Genomic DNA, 17223 nt, shown 5'->3' with positions numbered 1-17223 from the left:
AAACCTGAGATCTGCTGGGCGGGCAGCCTCTGCAAAGCCCTGCTCCAGCCTGCTGCCCTTTACACTCTGATGTGCTTCCCTGCAACCTGGGTGGGGTCCAGCAGAATGCCAGCTGTGAGGCTGCAACCAAGCTGTTTTGATGGGCTCTTAATTCTCTTCCTTGGAACACTTGTGTGGGAGGGCAAAGGTATGCAGGCCTGGAGGGATCTACATGCTAAGGAACAGGAGCCTCCTCCCAACAACCACAAGTCCCTAGATGGTGCAGCCTGGCTAGCCTTGCGACCTGAATCCTCCTGAGAGCCAAGCTGGACTTCACCCCCCTTCGCTGCTCCCAGAGGCTGGGCCCTCAGAGGCAAACTTGCAGGTACAGAACACCTGTGTGAGCTCAGGAGTGGCAGGTCTGTTTCAGAGCCTGGCACCTATTTACCCTGTACCTTGGGGCCAACTGCCTGCCCTCCAGGTCCTTGTCTCTAGAATGGTGAGAAGCAATATGCAAGAGCCAACCCAGAAGTGTGAGAACGCAGTCTGTGTGAGCCTCGGTGCTTCTCTCCTGGGGGCAGGGCGGGGTGGTTCACAGTAACCTTCCCCACCAGATGCACCCAACACCCACCTGTGAGGCCAAGGGTTCTTCCACTCCAAAGCCAAGAGGAGGCAGACAGCAGGAGGGTAGAGGCCTTAGGGAGCAGGCAGCTTGGCTCCTAAACTTGCCACTGTGCCTGCCTGTCTCCATACTGCACCTGGACGAGGGGCCTCAGTTTCTCCTAAAGTAAGGAAAGTTAAATGGTTTATATGGGGGTGGGAGTGGCGACAGGGAGAGAGCACCAAAGTGTGCTTGGAACTGCGCCTGGAACATATTAAGTGTTTTTTAACACTCAAAAGTGTTAAAAAACAGTGACGTCGCCAACAACAACATACCCCTTCTGCACACAAGGAGGAATGGCTAAGAAAGGTGGAGAGACTTAGCGCTGAGTCCTCTGGATTCCAAGAGCAGAATCGGGGACTCAAACCTGGGTCACGAACCTCTCCCCTGCACCCAAGGCGCCCTGCGCCCATAGCTCCTGCGGTGGCCACCACATCTTGACCTCGCTCGCTTCGGCCGCCGGTCCCGGCCACGGGGAGGGGGCGCAGCAGCAGGACGCCGCGATTTCGGGTCCTCGCCCCGCCCCCGCCCTGGGCGAGGCGGAGGGGGCAGGGCGGAGCGGCGCGCATGTGCACAGCTGGCGCCCCCCGCCCCCCGCGCACAGCTGGGACGTGGGCCTCGGCCAGGCGGGCTCAGTCGAGAGCCGGCGGTGGACGCGCCGGGCCCAGAACAGTGTGTCGGTGCGAGCGAGCCTAGGTTCGCACCGTCGGCCATGACCGCGCGCTCCGCGGAGACCGCGCGCCGCTGCCTGCGGGCTTTCGTGCTGTGCTGCTGCTTGGGGGCGCTGGCGGTGGTCGCCCAGAAGCCAGGCGCCGGCTGTCCGAGCCGCTGTCTGTGTTTCCGCACCACGGTGCGCTGCATGCATCTGCTGCTGGAGGCCGTGCCGGCCGTGGCGCCGCAGACCTCCATCCTGTGAGTGCGGCCCGGGACCCGGGGCTGATCGGGGACACGTGGGGTTGGACCCCACGTGGGGTTTCGTGGGGCTCGTGCGGATCAAGGGGCGCGGGAAGCTTGTGGGCTCAGCGGTGCAGGGGATCCTGGGCCGGAGGACGTGGTGACTGGACGTCGGGGAACCCGGCGCAGGGCGCGCCCGGCCTTTGTCCGCCCTGGCTTGGACGCCCAGGGGCGGACCGAGCTCTCAGCGCGGGGCCTCGGGAGCCGCCTTTGTTCAGAACTTGGAATCCCCGGCTGGACCGAGAAGGGTTGGGAACTGCCAGGGAAATCCCCGCGCGCCTCCCGCGCCCTCCCCCAGGGCCCCTTCTCTCTCCTGTTAGCGCCCCTCTTCCTCCAGTCCAGTCCGTCCCCGCCGAGTCCCACTCTCCTCCTTGAGCCTGGGGCTCCCGGCCGGTCGCCCCTCCCCGTCCCTCTTCCTCCCTCCCCTGCTCTTGTCTCCCCGCGCCCCCTTCCCTCAGTGCAGTACCCCACCCCGCGCTCGGGAAACCTCCCAGTGTAGCTTCAGCTCCCGCGACCCCAGCGGCCTCAGCCAGTGTCCCCGCATTCTCCAGGCGCGAGTCTCCTGTCTGTTGGGGTGTTCCTGGGGCCACGGGCACAGGGCTAGTCTGAGGCTTTTCCTGGTTCCGGAGACAGCCTGGCGGCCCAGGTCCCAGGAAGGCCCACCGTGAGGCTGACCGAGTTCTGGGGCATCTGGGGCTGAGACGGAATGGGGTCCAGAGCGCTCTTCTGCCCAGAGTGCGTCCCTCCTTCCTTTTCCAATCTGGCTAGCCGTGTTTACCGAACTTCCCGGATACTTGGCGTTCAAATAAGATACAATGTGTCACGTACTCTGCGGACCTCTCCATGGACCGGCACGAACTTCCATGTCACCTTTTCCTAAGGAGGAATCTCATTCCTTTTGCACAGCCTGCTTCTTTGGGACCCAGTGCCACCAGAGTTCGCTGCAGGCCTCGGTGTGTTCTGATGACACTAGGATTAGAAAAATTCAGATTCTGTAGAGGCAAGCATGCGTTTTAGGCGCCGACTTTAATTCAGCCTCCTACAGCTGCCCTCTGCATGCCAAAAATAGTTTTCACTTTTCTTGGCTGGACTGGAAGACTTTTGGCACCACTGAAGGGCCTGCAAAAGTTGTAAAAGTTTGAGTGAACTGTTCAGGAAGTGGGTGGGAGCGTTCTTGGTACAGGGATGGCCTACCTCTCCTGGTGGGTCAGGCTCTGCAGGCAGCTTTGTGCAGGGACTGTCACGCCCAGCAGGAGACTGCTCCAGAGAGCTGAAAAAGACTGTCCTTCCAGAGGGGGTGATGGCCAGCCAGGACCAGGGTCTAGGAGGGTCCAGTACTCCAAGAAATGGGCTTACGTGGCACGGGTGAGGTCTCTCCAATGTGGATGATCGGATGATTCTTTATGAGTTAGTGGGAGAACTTGGACCCTGAAGCCATTTTTCACTTGTGGTCGGAGCCTGATACTTGCTCTGTGTTTGTTCCCAAATCTTAATTGCTTTTTGAAAAAAAAAAACACTATTTCAAAATGAGTTTTTGTAGGAGAAAAGTGGAATTCTCTGTCCTTCTGTGCATGTGTGGCCTTCAGCAAAAATATAACCGGAAGTGTGAAGGAGCCAGGGGGACAGGCTCAGACCACTGTCCACCCTTGGGAGGCTTCCGGAAAGGGTACATTTGCAGAAATTTATATCATAATTACATGGAGTTTTGGGGCTTTCAGAAATGATTGAAATGGGAGCATCTGATGTCCTTGATTCTGTGAGGAAATCATAGATGTCAGGTTGATGGACTCCTTCAAGAATGAGCGGAGTCTGGGTGAAATCCAAATGCCTTCATTCCACTGCAGAAGCTGGCTACGCACAGCTCGCCGTGGCCTGTGGACTCGTGGGCAGAGAGAGGGTAGAGCCAGGAGCCAGAACCCAGCCAGGGTTTGGGTGCCGGATGGGAGAATGTGTTTACCGTGTGGCCTGAGAGCGTAAGGGGACCGGTGGTGTGGTGGGATGGCAGGCTTTGGGAAGGACAGGAGAGGGTGGGCTGGGGAAGTGGAAGGAGGGAGGCAGCCCCTATGTTGTGTCTGGGTCGGGGCAGGCGTGGGGGGGTACCGGCTCAGCAGGGCAGGGCAGGGCACAGGCATGGCAGAAGCAGGGCTCTGCAGCTCCCCTGCTAGCTCTCTGCACCCTCATACTTGCTGTTGCTTGCTTTCTTTTTTTAAGAACTATGTGGTAGAAGTTGGCGATGTGAAAGAGGTCAGCACCAAGACCTCACTCCCACAGTTGGTTGGGCCATCCCACCTTCGCCTTGTCCCTCACTTTGGAGACCCCACCCAGCTTCTGGCAGGGACTAAATCAGAGCTACAGGAGAATGTGACTCCCGGGCCCTCTGTGTGGCAACACCACTGTCCCACATGTGGCTTGGGGCCTCAGAAAACAGGGCAGAAGATACTTTGGGATTCCGGCTTGGACTGCCCCTGAGCTCCCTCTGCCTAGGAGTGTGCGGTGGCTGCAGCAGGGCCAGGCCTCAGCGTCCTAGGGTGCGTGCTGGGCGCAGCTCTGCAGGCCCTCTCTGAACTCACACTGCGGTCGACAGAGTCATGCTGACAGGAGGAAAGCTGGTATCGGGAGACCAAGCGCGTGTTTTTACTCTGCCCTCCTTTTTTCTCCACTCAACTCCAGCCTTTGGGGGAGTACATTTAAATCGACGGTGCAGGGTCCTCTGGGCAGCAGGGCCTCTGCCCTCTGCCTTACTCTTTCCCCAGCTCCTTTCTCTTCTTTCAGCCTCTATTGCTGAGGTCATAGGAATTGACTTTGCAAAGCTAGCATCCACCCGGCCACCCAGGCCACTTCAAAACCCAGCCTCTGTGCCAAATCAAGTCTGTGGCAGAACCCCGGTGCTGGCGGGGCCTAGGGGCCCAGGGAGGCAGCTTCTTGGGGAACACACGTGGTCGGCCAGGGCCCACAGGCACTCCCTCTGGGTGCCACCTGTCTGCCAGACAGCTGTCCTGCAGTCCTCCTCTTTCCAGCCTCCTCAGGGTGGGGGTCCTGCTGCATTCTCCACCCTGATTAAAAAGGCCCGGCTCAGGGTCAAGGACCCATGTTATTATGTTAACTGGTTTCTTCCCTCTGGAGGGGGCGGCTTCTCCCCACTTGTCAACACTCCTGAGGGCAGAGAAAGGGGAGACCCGGATCTTCAGAACCTCAGACCATAAACCTGGGAGGAGAACGAGCAGAACTGCCCTGTGGTTCCAGGTTACGTAGTCGTTCTGGGGATTGAATCCAGTGATTCAACTGATTGAATCTACTACTGAGTCACATCACAAACCCTTTTTATTTTGTTTGTTTTTTTATTTTTTTATTTTGAGATGGACTTCTCTGGCCCAGACTTGCGATCCTCCAGCTTCAGCCTCTGAAGTAACCGAGTAGCTGCGATCCTAGGCGTGCTCCAACTACAGCTGCTGGTGGGTTCTACGTCTGTTGGCCCACAGCTGATCAGCCCCAGAAGAGAGGGATCTGCCATTCCTACCTGAGGAGCTTGGCCTTAGGGCAGGGTGTTGCTCAGCACCCTTTGATAAAGACCAGGTGTCTGCACAGCCCTGCAGCACCCAGGCCCATGGGAGCCCATGGACCATCCTGCCTCGTTCTACTGAGGGCTGAAGTGGAAGCTTACCCAAGGACTGTGGCTTTATTTGACCTTCAGGGTGGATTTGTATTAGGGACAGAGGACTCATCAAGGCACAGTTGATGTCTCTAGAGGTGCAGACTCTAGTGGTGCACCCTGGGCAATTTTGTCCTGCCTCTGACCCTGGAGCGTGTCCCCACAGTCCAGTGGTGAGCTTGTGCCCTGACTGCTTCCTGGTGCCTCCTGCCAGCCTTTGGCTTGCGGAGGGGGATGGTCTTCCTTTTTCTTTCTTGTCGGTCTTTGGCCTCTGAGGGTAGGTTTTGCCTCCTGGAGGTGTGGGGATGGAGAGGGTGTAGAGAGTGGGTCTCAGCATGTTGTCCAGTTCCCTAGTGAGGCCCCTAGTCTTGGGGCTTACTTGGCTGTGGAAGGATTTCGAGCTGCAGTTGTGATTTTTCCCGTGGGCATAGGCCTTCCAGGGTGTTTGCTCTGGAGCCAGCTCTGAGACTCTGCTCCCACCCAGAGACTCTTCATTTCACAGGTGTGGCCGTCTGAGACCTGAGGTCACTGAGCAGCGGCACAGTCCGCCTTGCCTCAGGGACTGTCTCTTTCCTGCGTCAGCCTCTGAAGGTCTGTGGTGTGATCCGTGAAGCCCAGACTTGGACACGTCCATTTTCCTCTTCGTTGCTGTGTCCACGCTGCTCATGTCCACCTTGCCCTTCACTCCCTTCTCTGCCGGGGTTCGGTGTGCTCCTGCCTCACCAAGGTGAAGACGAGGCCAGGGGTGCCAGGTGATTCTTCTTCTCCGACGTAGATGGCCAGAGCCATGAGCAGGGTCTCCATTCCCACTGTGTTCAGGGTGCCTTCTGACTCCTCCTGGTTTCTTTGTTGACGGGGTGACAGTTGCTGAATATTTGGGGATCTTCCTGACGTCTCACTGCTGTTGCTTTCTAACAGTTCCATCATCAGCAAGTATAAATTGGGAACTTAAATCCGTTTAAATCTATTGAGACTTGTTCCTTGGCCTGGGATATGACTCATTTTGGAAATGTCTCTTGGGCACTTAGAAGGAACGTTTTCTGCTGTTGTTGGTGGAGCATTCTGTGATCTCAGTTTGATCAAGTTGGTGGAGAGTTCAGATCTTCCGTGCCTTCCTGACTTTATGTCTGTGTATTTTGCCATTTCTTTTCCCCAGTACTAGGCATTGCACCCACGGTGCTCTACCCCTGAGCCACATCCCAGGCCTTCTTATACTTTATTCTGATACAGGGTCTCGCTAAATTTCTGAGTCTGGCCTTGATCCTCCTGCCTCAGTCTCCTTCAACTTATTCCACTGATTATTGAAAGAGAAGAGTTGAAATCTATGACTCTCTCTGGGAATTTGCCTTTTTCTCCTTGAAGTTTTTATAGTTTTTCCTCATGTATCTTGCAACTGTGTTATTAGGAACACAAACTTTAAGATTCCTATTCCTTCTTGCTAAAGAGACTCTTTATTTTTGGTAATGTTGTTTGCTCTGAAATCCACCTTGTCCGATATAGATATTGTTTCTCCTCTGTTGAAATCAGCATTAGCTTTGAGTGGGCTTCCGTCCTTGGTTTTGCCTGGTGTGCCAGCATGTGGGTGGGCCCAGCCTTCTCACCCAGGCTGACCTCCTCTGCCTTCTAGTTGCGATCTTTAGACCATTTACACTTAATGTGATAATTGGCAGGACTGGGTTTAAATCTCTCCTCTTGTTAATCGTCCCATCTGTTATTATTCTCCCTCCACTTCTATGTCTTTGGCATTAAATGCATGTTAATATCACTACACTTTCTGTTGTTCATTGGTCATCCGCTGTGAACCTACTTGCTTTAGCATTTGTAATACCCTTCTGAGTTTTATTGCAGCTTAACTTCAAATATTGCCACTGAGCCTTGGAGGAGCCTGCGGTAACACTTGGTTCCTCCCCAGCCCTGGCCTTTGTGCTGTTGTCCTCACACATTTTAACTTTACATTATTGCAACTTACACTATGTTTTCATTATTTTGTTTAAACAGTTCCTTTTTGAGATTTAAATAGGCAGGACGGTGGGGTCCTACCTGGTGGGTCCCCCTGTGTGGGAGCATGTTTCCGTCTTCTGTGGGGAGGACCTCTGATATGCACCCCTGGGGGATGCCTGCATCCAGGTTGGCGATGCCCAAGAAATAGTCTCTTTTACCTTAACTTTGGGGTGATGTTTGGTGGGACGGCTTCGGCCCCTGCTGTAGACTAGACGCTGCTGTGCTGTCCTCTACTCCGTGTCCAGGGGCACGGCAGCTGCCCCACCTCTGTGCCCTCGCGTCTCTGACGGCCTGAGGATTCCTCTCTGCAGTTTGATTAGATCTGCCTTGGCGTGGATTTCTTCCTGCTTCTCACACTCGGGGTTTTGTTTATTTATTTGTGGGTTTTAACGTAGATTTACGGCTTTATAATTTCATAAACTTGGACGCTCTGGGGCGTTGATTCCTGAGCCGTGTGCTCTGCCCCTCCTCTGTCCCCTCTCCTCTGAAGGTTCCAGGAGCCTGTGAGAGGCTCCTGTCTGTTTCTCTGGGGTCACTCTGCGTGCTTTCTGCTCTTACGTCTGCACGGTCTCAGGTCTTCTCTCTGCGATACCTAGTTTGCTACTGATCTCCTCTATTTCAGGTCAGTCTTCATCTCTGGAACATGTGGACCTCTGCACAGGTCTCTGTGTCTCTGCTTCACGTTCTGAACCTGTGCAATGTGATTCCATGGCGTAGTCTTTCCTGGCTGCTAACGTTGACGTCTGTGTGAGTTCAGGGCTGGTTTGATGGAATGTTTTCATCTTTTAACGATGGATCATTACTTTCCTGCCTCTTCTCATGCTTGATAATGTCTTATTAGATTCTGGACACTGTGAGTTTCATTTTGTTGAGCACCAAATATTTTAGTGTCCAGTCATTATCCTTGGCTTTGTTCTGGGTGCAGTTATGTGGAGACAGATGGCTCTTTCTGGCCGTCCTCAGGCTGAGGGGAATCACTTCCAAGAGGTGGCTGAGGCAAGACCCTCCAAAATGCCATGCCCAGTGCCCCTTCCATTTCGTGGTTTTCAGTCCGGTGGTGGGAACAGGCACTGGACACTGCTCTCTAGTCCACTGGGGGCCCTTTCCTGCCACCGCACATGTGCTGGTCGGTGCTCAGCTGACCAGCGCCCTCTGCTCTCCACAGCTGTTCTGTGCCCTCCCTGGAGTGCTCGCCTGTCTCTTTCCAGGGCCACCCTCGAGTTCCATCCTGCGATGACTGGGGCCCCTGCAGGTGTCCCTGGGCAGGGGCCTCTCTGTCCACCTCCTGGGCCATCCTGTTTCACTGATGCATGTTTTGAAACCAGTGGCCTCACATCAGGTCTTTGTGTCTCCCACGTCTGTCTGTTCTTGCCGCTGCTGGTCCATCTTGACAGAAAGCAGAAGTTCCCACTCCACTTTAAAATACCGTTTTTTTAGCCTTTAAATTTTTCTGCATCAAGGTGTGGTAAAAATAAATAACAATCAGAACTAACTGCTGATGAGCTCACGTGCTCAGAGTTTCAAATCTGCTCTGGAGGTGGCTGGCGCTGGTGTCCCCGGTCCCTTGGCACGCTGCTGCGTCGGGGTAGCTCGGCTTCAGTGCTGTGGCAGCCGTGGAGCAGCCTGTGGACCTCGCCCCGTGAGGGCGGTGCAGAGCTCTGGGCTCTCCTAGGAGGCTCTGCGGGAGGCCTCTTTGCAGACTGAGCTGTGAGTGTCCCTTGGGTTTAGTCCGTGGCTGCCTGCTGACCACAAAGGCAGAGTTGCATAGTTGTCAGCAGCCGAACTGTTCACATCTGGATCTTTGGGACCATGTTTGCTCTGACGGTGACACAGTGTCCCGGCTCTGTCTGAAGCTCTGCCTGCATAGCCCTGGCCTCCAGGCTTCTGTGGGAGGGGAGAGGGAGCGTGGGCACTGCCTCTGGTCTCATGTCCACTTGGATGCCAGGCCCTGGGAGAGGCCTCAGCAGGTTCCTGCGGAGGGGGCATGTCTGAGGGCCTGGCCCTTCTGCCGTGCTGAGCTGGACTTGGGTGCTTAGGCGTCGGACTGTGTTGCGTGGTCTCTCAGAGGCCTCTACCAAGTCCTCCCTTCTCTGCTGTCGTGGGCAGGGTGCTGCTGTGGGCATTCCCCTCCCTGGGAGGGGCCCCAGCTCCCCGTGTTCTGGGTGTTCCTTTTGTGTCTGCTGTGCCTGGGGCGGACAGTGCCCTCCACCCCTGCAAGCTCAACTCCTGATGTGGGAGGCAGCAGACAGCACCACAGAGAAATGCAAGTGGGAAACCATCCTCCTGATGAGCAGAATAGCGTGGCTCCTGCTTCGGGGACTAAAGGAAAATGCTTGATGGGCAGCTGCCCAAAGTGATTATCTGTGCACAGGTAAAGTAGTCTCAGTAGCCACAACCTGCAGAGCCAGCCAGCTGCTTACCTGAGGACCTTTCCCTAGGCGGGAGCCGGCGTGGGTTTGACATTGGCCTGCCTTGGGTGTTTGTGGAGGTGGTGGGTGAGGTGTGAAGGGCTGGAGGGGAACCAGGAGAACCCTGATTTTCTGGTCAGAGGTGGGCTTCTGCAGACCTGGAATCAGCCGTATGGTGGAACAGTTTTGCTTAGGTGTGAGACCTGCATCTTCTGCTGCCCTGTGCCAGGGACGGGGTGTGTGCCCTGGGGCCCACGTGTGCTCTGCCCTCTGGCCAGGGGACTCCCGCTCTTCCTGCTTTCTGTTGCGGTCTGAAGGACCCTGGGAATGAGCCGCGCTGCCTTCACTCCTGCGCCCTCTCAGCGGCTCATCGTGTCCACCCCCTGCAGTTGTGGAGCTGGCCATGCACACAGATGTGTCAGAGTAGCCTTCCGGCTTGAAGCCAGGGCTGGGCAGCTTGTTCTCCAGGCCATAAGCTAAAGAATTATGAAACACCCTCTTTCCCACTAATTGCGCCATCCTGGGTATTTTTATTTTGCAACATATTTTTTTAAAGAGTCTTTTTTTAAGAATTTGCAAGTTGTACATGTTTATAGTAGAAAAATTTGAAAAAATACAGCTAGAACAAATGACTCACATTCCTATGATCAGAGAAAAGTATCAGCTTCTTGGACTTTTTCCTCGGATGCAGGTTCTCGCAGACCTCTCCCTGTGTCGATCACGTGTCAACAGCTGGGTGGCGATGGACGTCCTAGTCTGTACCTCCTGTGTTTTGATCCTGCCAGTATCCAAGCTCTGCACAGGGTCATCCCTTTGCTGGTGAGACCCAGCATCTAGGTGTGCTTCCCAGGAGCTCTGCCACTGGTGTCAGCCCTGCTCCTGTGTCATCGTTAGCCGCCACATAGTATTTATTCGTCTGGAATCGCCACATTCACTTAATGAAATTCTTATTACAGGTCATTTCTTTGTTTCCATTTTTTTTCTTTTTGCTCCTGTAAATAAGGCTGCATTTGTGTGCATTGTTTTACGTGTCTGTCTAGATTATTTTAGGGTATGCTTCTATAATCTCTCCATGGCTTGAGTCTACACCAGGGATCCTGGTTGGCCCCCTGTGGGATCCTGAGTTGGGTTCTGGGTGCGATTTTCCTGAGGACCGTCCCTGTTAGCTGAGCCTGATCCTTCACAATGTTAGCAGCACGGATCCCACAGGGTGAGCCTCTGGCAGGTGAGGGCGGGTGCAGGGAGGGGTGGGGGCTGCTGGGCGTGGGACACCATCTTGCGACCAGCTGTGCTTGCCTGGATGGCTCCCTCCCTGCAGCCTGTGACTCGAGTGTGCCTGAGAACCACACCAGCCACCACACTTGCTGACAGCTCTGTCTGCTCTGCGTTCCAGGGGCTCCCAGCTCATGGCTGTTTCCTGTTTGGTTTCTGCCCAGTGGCTGCTGACTTCTGCTGGACAGTGGTCACACCAGGCTTTAGGACTCTGGATCTCAGGCAGCCCTGCACCCTGCCATCCGCTCCCTGGGATTCATGGTCGGTGCTTGCTGTCTGTGGGAGTCACATTCTGGACTCTGAATGGGCAGCACTGGACCACTGCTCCTAGAGGAGCTGCAGATTGACCTTCTGTCAGCCTCTGGTCACAGAATTTCTATCAGCAGCCCATAAACGTTCTTGTGTGTGCCCTGGGCCTGCACGTTGTCCATCAAGAACACTGATGCATGGCAGGAGCGCACCCCACAGAAGCTGTGTCAGCAATGCTCGCTGTGACCCAGTCACCTGACAAGGACAGCTGAGACGGGAAGGTTGACTTTGACTCCTAGTTTCAGTGACTTGGTCCCTGGTGGACATTGCTCTTGCCCAAGGTGAGGCAGAACATCACGAAGGGTATGCAGAGGAAGCCGCTCAGGACATGACGGCCAGCAAGCAGAGAGGGAGATGGGGGCTGGTTGGGGCACCCTTCCTGGGCCTCACCTGCAGGGCCACTGTTTTCCCATCTGTGGGGGCCAGAGGGGTGGTCCTGTGGGCCTCCTGCGAGGCCACTGGCTCTATGGCTCTATGGGCACCTCTGTGGGCACCTCGGGGGCACCTGGTGCAAGACACGGGGTGGGGGAGTGGGGGGGTGGAGGGGGTACAGTGCAGGAGCCATTGGAGACGGCAGGGTCTCTGAGAGCAGGTGGCTTGCAGGACACGATTTCATGGGCTGACTTTCAGTCAGCGGAGACTTAAGGTGCAGACAGGAAGTCACCATCAGTCCAGCTTTGACGCATGTCAGACGGGCAGTTCTCCCCAACAGACTGCGCCACATGTTTGAGAAACATCTGATTTCCCTTTTGAGGAGGGACATAGAAAATGCTCTGTAATTGCAGGTGCCCTGCCCTGCCCTCCCAAAGTCCCGTCTTTATGTTTAGAAACATGCTGCTTTCTTGAAGTGCCACCTCAGCAGAGACCTCACGTAACTCCCACACAAAGCGTGAGGGACAGTGACAGTGGAAATCCAGGCTTACTCTAAAAATGAGGCTGGCGGGGTAGAGATAGAATATTTGGCCTCAGCAGTGATTGACCTCTTTGTGTGCATTGTTCACTGTAGGAAAAAAAATGAGACTATTGCAGTTTTTAGGCAGAGCAGTGTCTTCACTCGGAAGGTGAGGTGGCTTTTAGGGGCAGGGGCGTCTGTGCTGCTCCGGTGGGAAACGGGGCTGCACGCCAGCCACTGTTCACATCATGCTCCCCTCCTAGTCTCAGCCAGACTCCAGGGGATGAAGTTATGGTTGCTGCTTCCTGGGGTAAAGCAAATATTTCTAAAAGTTTATAACCAGAGGAGCAGCACGTTTAACTTTTAAAAACAACAATTAAAGTAGATAGTCATCCCTGTTGGTGTTCCAGACACGGGATGTTTGTGTTGGCATGGCAACAGTGGGCAAACAAGCACATCGGATGCTTATTTTCTTGTGTGTGTGTTTCACTGTGTAACCTTTTTAAGTTAGTGTGTCACCCCATGAACCACCCACGCACACATCCATTCATCTGCCATCCATCTGCCCATGTGCCCACCATCCATCATACTGGAGTCCTGGTTAGGTGTCAGTCACTGGCACATGCAGCCCTTGCTGTTGGGTGCTCACTGTGCCAGGGGGTCAGGCTGTGCGTGTGTCCAGCAGTGGTGGCAGTGCCAGGGTAGCAGTGTGCACCATTCTGTCCTACTCCTGTCCCCTCTCCATGACTTGAGAAGAGGTTGATGCCTAGCTGCAGGGTTGCCGAGGAGGAGGAAGCAGGAATCCGCAGATCCAGACTTCCTTCCTCCTAAGCTCAGAATGAGTTTTAAAGCCCAACTCGCTCGTCGCTTCTTGGCCTTAGAAGGCCTCTCCTTGCTGTGAGGTCCTCAGCCCTGGGTCCAGTGGCCTTTCAGCTGGTTCTGGGGCATGAGGCTCTACCGAGAAGGGCCGGCTGTTTTTCCAGCCTTCCCAGGGGCCTGGCTAGCGGCTGCACCCTGCACTCCCTGGGTGCCGCCTTCAGGCTCTCCTGTCCACGGGTAAGTGGCCACAGGGATGCTGAGTGGGCCGTCGGGGGTGGGGGAGCTCTCGGTGGTGAGGGGGAATAGCCGAGGGGCCCACCTTGGTTTTTGAGGAGGCTCCCTCACGGCTGTCCCTGGAAGTCCTCACACCGCCTTTGCCATGCGGGTTCTCATGGTCCTGTGTTGGCGGGCTGGGGCTGTGTTCCCACGTTCCTGAGTCCCATGTGTGGGAAGCCCCAGGTTGGTGTTGGTTGTAGCCACTGGATTCCACCTCCTGACCTTTTCCTTGGGCAGCTGATGAAAACACTGCACCTGGCTTGAGATGTAGAAGGCCACCAGCCAAGGTCAGCGAGCCTCAGGGACCTGGGCAGTTGCTTCTTGGGAGTGGCTGGCCCAGCTGGGCCTCCTCTGGCTAGCTGGCTGGGTCCTGGGTGAGTGCCCAGGGGCTCCGCCTGCTTGTTTGTTGGTTTGGCTGACCTGACCACGGGTCTCTGCTCCCTGTTGAGGGGCAGTGTTCGTGCAGTGAGCGGCCCCATCTTAGCAGGCCTGCTGCGCTCCTGCCTTCCGATGGGAAAGTGCTGCCTTAGCCCTGCTGCCTGCCCGTGAGGGTGAGTTTTAGGGCCAGTGTGGATGGGCTGCGGCTCCCAGATGTGGAGTCAGGCATTATTCTAGGTATTTCTGGGGAGGTATTTTAAAGATGAGATTAACATTTAAGTCGATAAACTCTGAGTAAAGCAGATAGCTCTCTACAATATGGTGGTCCCCGCCCAGTCGGCTAAGCCCTTAGTGGAGCAGAGGTGGAGCCCCGCGGAGCAGGAGAGGGTTCTGCCAGCCCACGGCCTTTGGGCCTGCAGGGACTCCTCCCAGGCCCCTGCCCGCCCGCCCACGCTCACATCCTGACTCTCCACCCCACCATCTCGGGGGCCAGCCTCCTCAGCCTCCTCAGCCTCCTCTCTTCTTGTGCCTCTGGCTCTCCTCCTGCCCACCATGTTCCCTTACCTCTCCACCCTGTCCCTACACGTCCTGTGGCTCTGTGTCTTCAGGACCCCTGACTGACAGGGTCCTCGTGGTGTGTCACATGACTTGGTCCTCCAGGCCAGAAGACGGGATCAGGTTGGGCCTGACCTAGACAGTGAGTCTGTGCTGTCCATGGTCAGTCACTCAGGGTCAGCTCGGCCCAGCGTAGGAGCTGCCCCTTGGGTACCTGAGCAGGAAGTACCTGGAGTGAGCAGCTGTGGAGACTGTGGGGGAGGAGGGGCAGGCAGCTCCCAGGAGGAGGAGGTGCAGGGCAGGGCAGGGCTGCGGGGCACGTCAGTCAGCACCAGGGAGCCAGCCTCTGCCGCCCTTCACCCCGTTCAGCACGAGAGGCAAAGAGCTCGTATTTCTCAAACTCAAAATGGGTCAGAACCACAGTTGATAGAGGGAAGAAAGAGAAAGAACCTCTTTTCTTATTAATAAGAAATTAATTATTTTTCTTGTTATTCAAGGCTGTTCTTTGAGGAATACTTTGATGACACGTTCGGAACGGCCAGCCAGCGCCGTCACCCTTGGCACATCAGCGTCACCTTTTCACTGTGCATCTGTCGCTCAGTTCTTCCTTGTTCATCTGTTTTGTCTCTGCCTGTGCAGGTCTCCCCAAGTACCCGTGTGTGTCTGTGCCCCTGCTTCTCTGTGTGCCCTTCTCTGCCTGTGCCCACCTCTGCCTGTGCCCACCTCTGTGTGCGTGCCCCTCTGTGTGCATGCCCCTCTCTGCCTGTGCCCCTCTCTGTGTGCGTGCCCCTCTGTGCGCGTGCCCCTCTCTGCCTGTGCCCCTCTCTGTGTGCGTGCCCCTCTGTGCGTGTGCCCACCTCTGCCTGTGCCCACCTCTGCGTGCGTGCCCCTCTGTGTGCGTGCCTCTCTCTGCGCGTGCCCCTCTGTGTGCGTGCCCCTCTGTGTGCGTGCCCCTCTGTGTGTGTGCCCCTCTCCGTGTGCCCCTCTGTGCGCGTGCCCCTCTGTGCGCGTGCCCCTCTGTGTGCGTGCCCCTCTGTGTGCGTGCCCCTCTGTGCGTGCCCCTCTGTGTGCGTGCCCCTCTCTGCCCATGCCCCTCTCTGCGTGTGCCTCTCTCTGCGCGTGCCCCTCTGTGTGCGTGCCCCTCTCCGTGTGCCTTTCTGTGCGCGTGCCCCTCTGTGCGCGTGCCCCTCTGTGTGCGTGCCCCTCTCTGCCCATGCCCCTCTCTGCGTGTGCCTCTCTCTGCGCGTGCCTCTCTGTGTGCGTGCCCCTCTGTGTGCGTGCCCCTCTGTGCGTGCCCCTCTGTGGGCGTGCCCCTCTGTGTGCGTGCCCCTCTGTGTGAGTCCCACTTGGTGGATGTGGAGGTCTTTGTGCAGAGTCAGCAGGGCCCTCCCCTGCTCAGCCCCGCGGTCCTTTCCTGCTGAGGTCCTCATCATAACCAGCCTGCCCCGCGGGCGCCCTCGGGCATTGCCATCACAGACCGTGAATGGCTACTCTTGGCCCCTTTCCAGGTGTGGGAGCAAACCAAGGCTGGGGGCCATGGTGCCTCAGAGGTGGCAGGGCAGGGGCAGGGCCAGCACTCTGCCTCTGGCCTTCTGGTGGCTTCTGTCTTTTAGTTCACACGCCAGCCTCCCTCACATCTCTCTCTCCCTGGGATCCGCTGTGGCTCAGAGTCAGTCCAGGTGTGAAGGCTGGGAGTGTCTGTGAGGGCTGGTGCTGGGGAGATCACTGGGCAGGGTCACAGACTGCCGCACCCCTGGGCTCTCCCCCCGAGCATCCCTGCCAGGGACTCTCACTGAAGGGCCCCTTCAGGCCTCCACTGCTGCGCAGGGCCAGCTGGGCCTTCCCAAGGAGGTCCTGACGGTGGAGGGCTGAGGCGTATGAAGATGAGCTGGCGGTCCCAGCCCCGTGTCCAGGCCTGGACGTCATGGTGGGCCCAGCCCCCCTCTGTCAGGCCTGGGCTCCCAGCCCCCGTCTCCAGGCCTGGACGTCGGCATGGTGGGGCCAGCCCCCCTCTGTCAGGCCTGGGCTCCCAGCCCCCGTCTCCAGGCCTGGACGTCGGCATGTTGGGCCCAGCCCCCCTCTGTCAGGCCTGGGCTCGTGCTGCCGGCTGTGTGCAGACCTCGCTTTGCCGGCAGCACTGCCCCACTTGTGGCTAGTCACCTGCAGGCACTTTGCTGGCGTCAGGAGGTCTCCTCTCTGGGGCAGAGTCCCCGTGGGCTGTGGGGAGTGTTGTGAGCTTGGTTCAGTGCCTGCAGGACTCCAACAGTACTGTGGACACGGGGGAGGCCGAGGGGGCCCTGCAGGCCGCTGCCTTCACATGGGGAGCCGCCGGCCAGGTACGGGACACAGTGGCACAGATGTGGACACCAGGGCTCCCCTGTGTTCTCTCTGCCCTCCTCTCTGGCCACGTTCTGACCTTGGCAAACACACCTGGTCAGTTGCTGTCCGGGGGCTGCCCATGCTGCCCTTGCAGGTCCTGCACCCTTTCCTGTGCTGGGGCAACGCAGGGACTTCCCCTAGGATAATGGGTGGGCAGGCGAGGAGGCAGGAGGGAGGGCCTGGCTGCCCCATGGGGTGCGTGGAGAGGTCGGCGCACAGGTGCAGCAGTAGGTCAGGTGGCTCTGTGCATATGTGGCAGGACCAGCAACAGGACGGGCAGTGTGGCTGCGGGTCAGTGCCTGCACTTCCGCAGTGGGTCACTGTGGCAGGACAGGGGATTGGGCTGGTGGAGATCCCTTTAGTAGACCACAGCCCACGCCGGCTGTGACATGGGCCTGCTCCTGGGGACAGTCCCCTTCCACAGACAGGCTCTCTCTCAGCAGTGTGCCCCCGTCTCAGCTTGTCCCCTGTGGGGTAGACTAGGACAGTCTCTGGTCTCGAGTTTGCTTTCCAGGAGGAGAGTACAAAGATGGGGCAGGTGGGTCAGGTGGGGCCGTCTGGGCAGTCCCTTTGCCGGTGCCAGGAGGATCTGCTGAGGTGGCAGAATCTGGGCTGGGTGTCCCAGCTGAGCGCAGGCGTCCCGGAGAGAACAAAGGCCTAGGACAGGACCTCAGCTGTGGCTTCAGCTGTT

At 57.0% G+C, this 17223-nt stretch overlaps 1 protein-coding gene across 4 annotated transcripts in view; it reads left to right on the top strand.

Annotated features, from left to right (window-relative positions):
* The first annotated feature begins 1258 nt into the window (after nt 1-1258).
* Nucleotides 1259-17223, top strand: part of Pxdn (peroxidasin) — an 80715-nt gene continuing 64750 nt past the window's right edge. For 3 of the 4 annotated variants that reach the window (XM_077105208.1, XM_077105206.1, XM_077105205.1), the window contains exon 1: nt 1259-1552. In XM_077105208.1, the coding sequence (XP_076961323.1) occupies nt 1353-1552 (200 nt within the window). In that variant the 5' untranslated portion in view covers nt 1259-1352. Of the gene's footprint in view, nt 1553-13053; nt 13182-17223 lie in introns of those variants that run through there. The other variant, XM_077105207.1, reaches the window with a different exon arrangement.

This window comes from Callospermophilus lateralis, chromosome 14, assembly GCF_048772815.1.
Source record: "Callospermophilus lateralis isolate mCalLat2 chromosome 14, mCalLat2.hap1, whole genome shotgun sequence".
Classification (NCBI taxonomy): Eukaryota; Metazoa; Chordata; class Mammalia; order Rodentia; family Sciuridae; genus Callospermophilus; species Callospermophilus lateralis.
The sequence above is the reverse complement of the archived record's forward strand: the minus strand, read 5'-3'. Positions and strand labels throughout refer to the sequence as shown.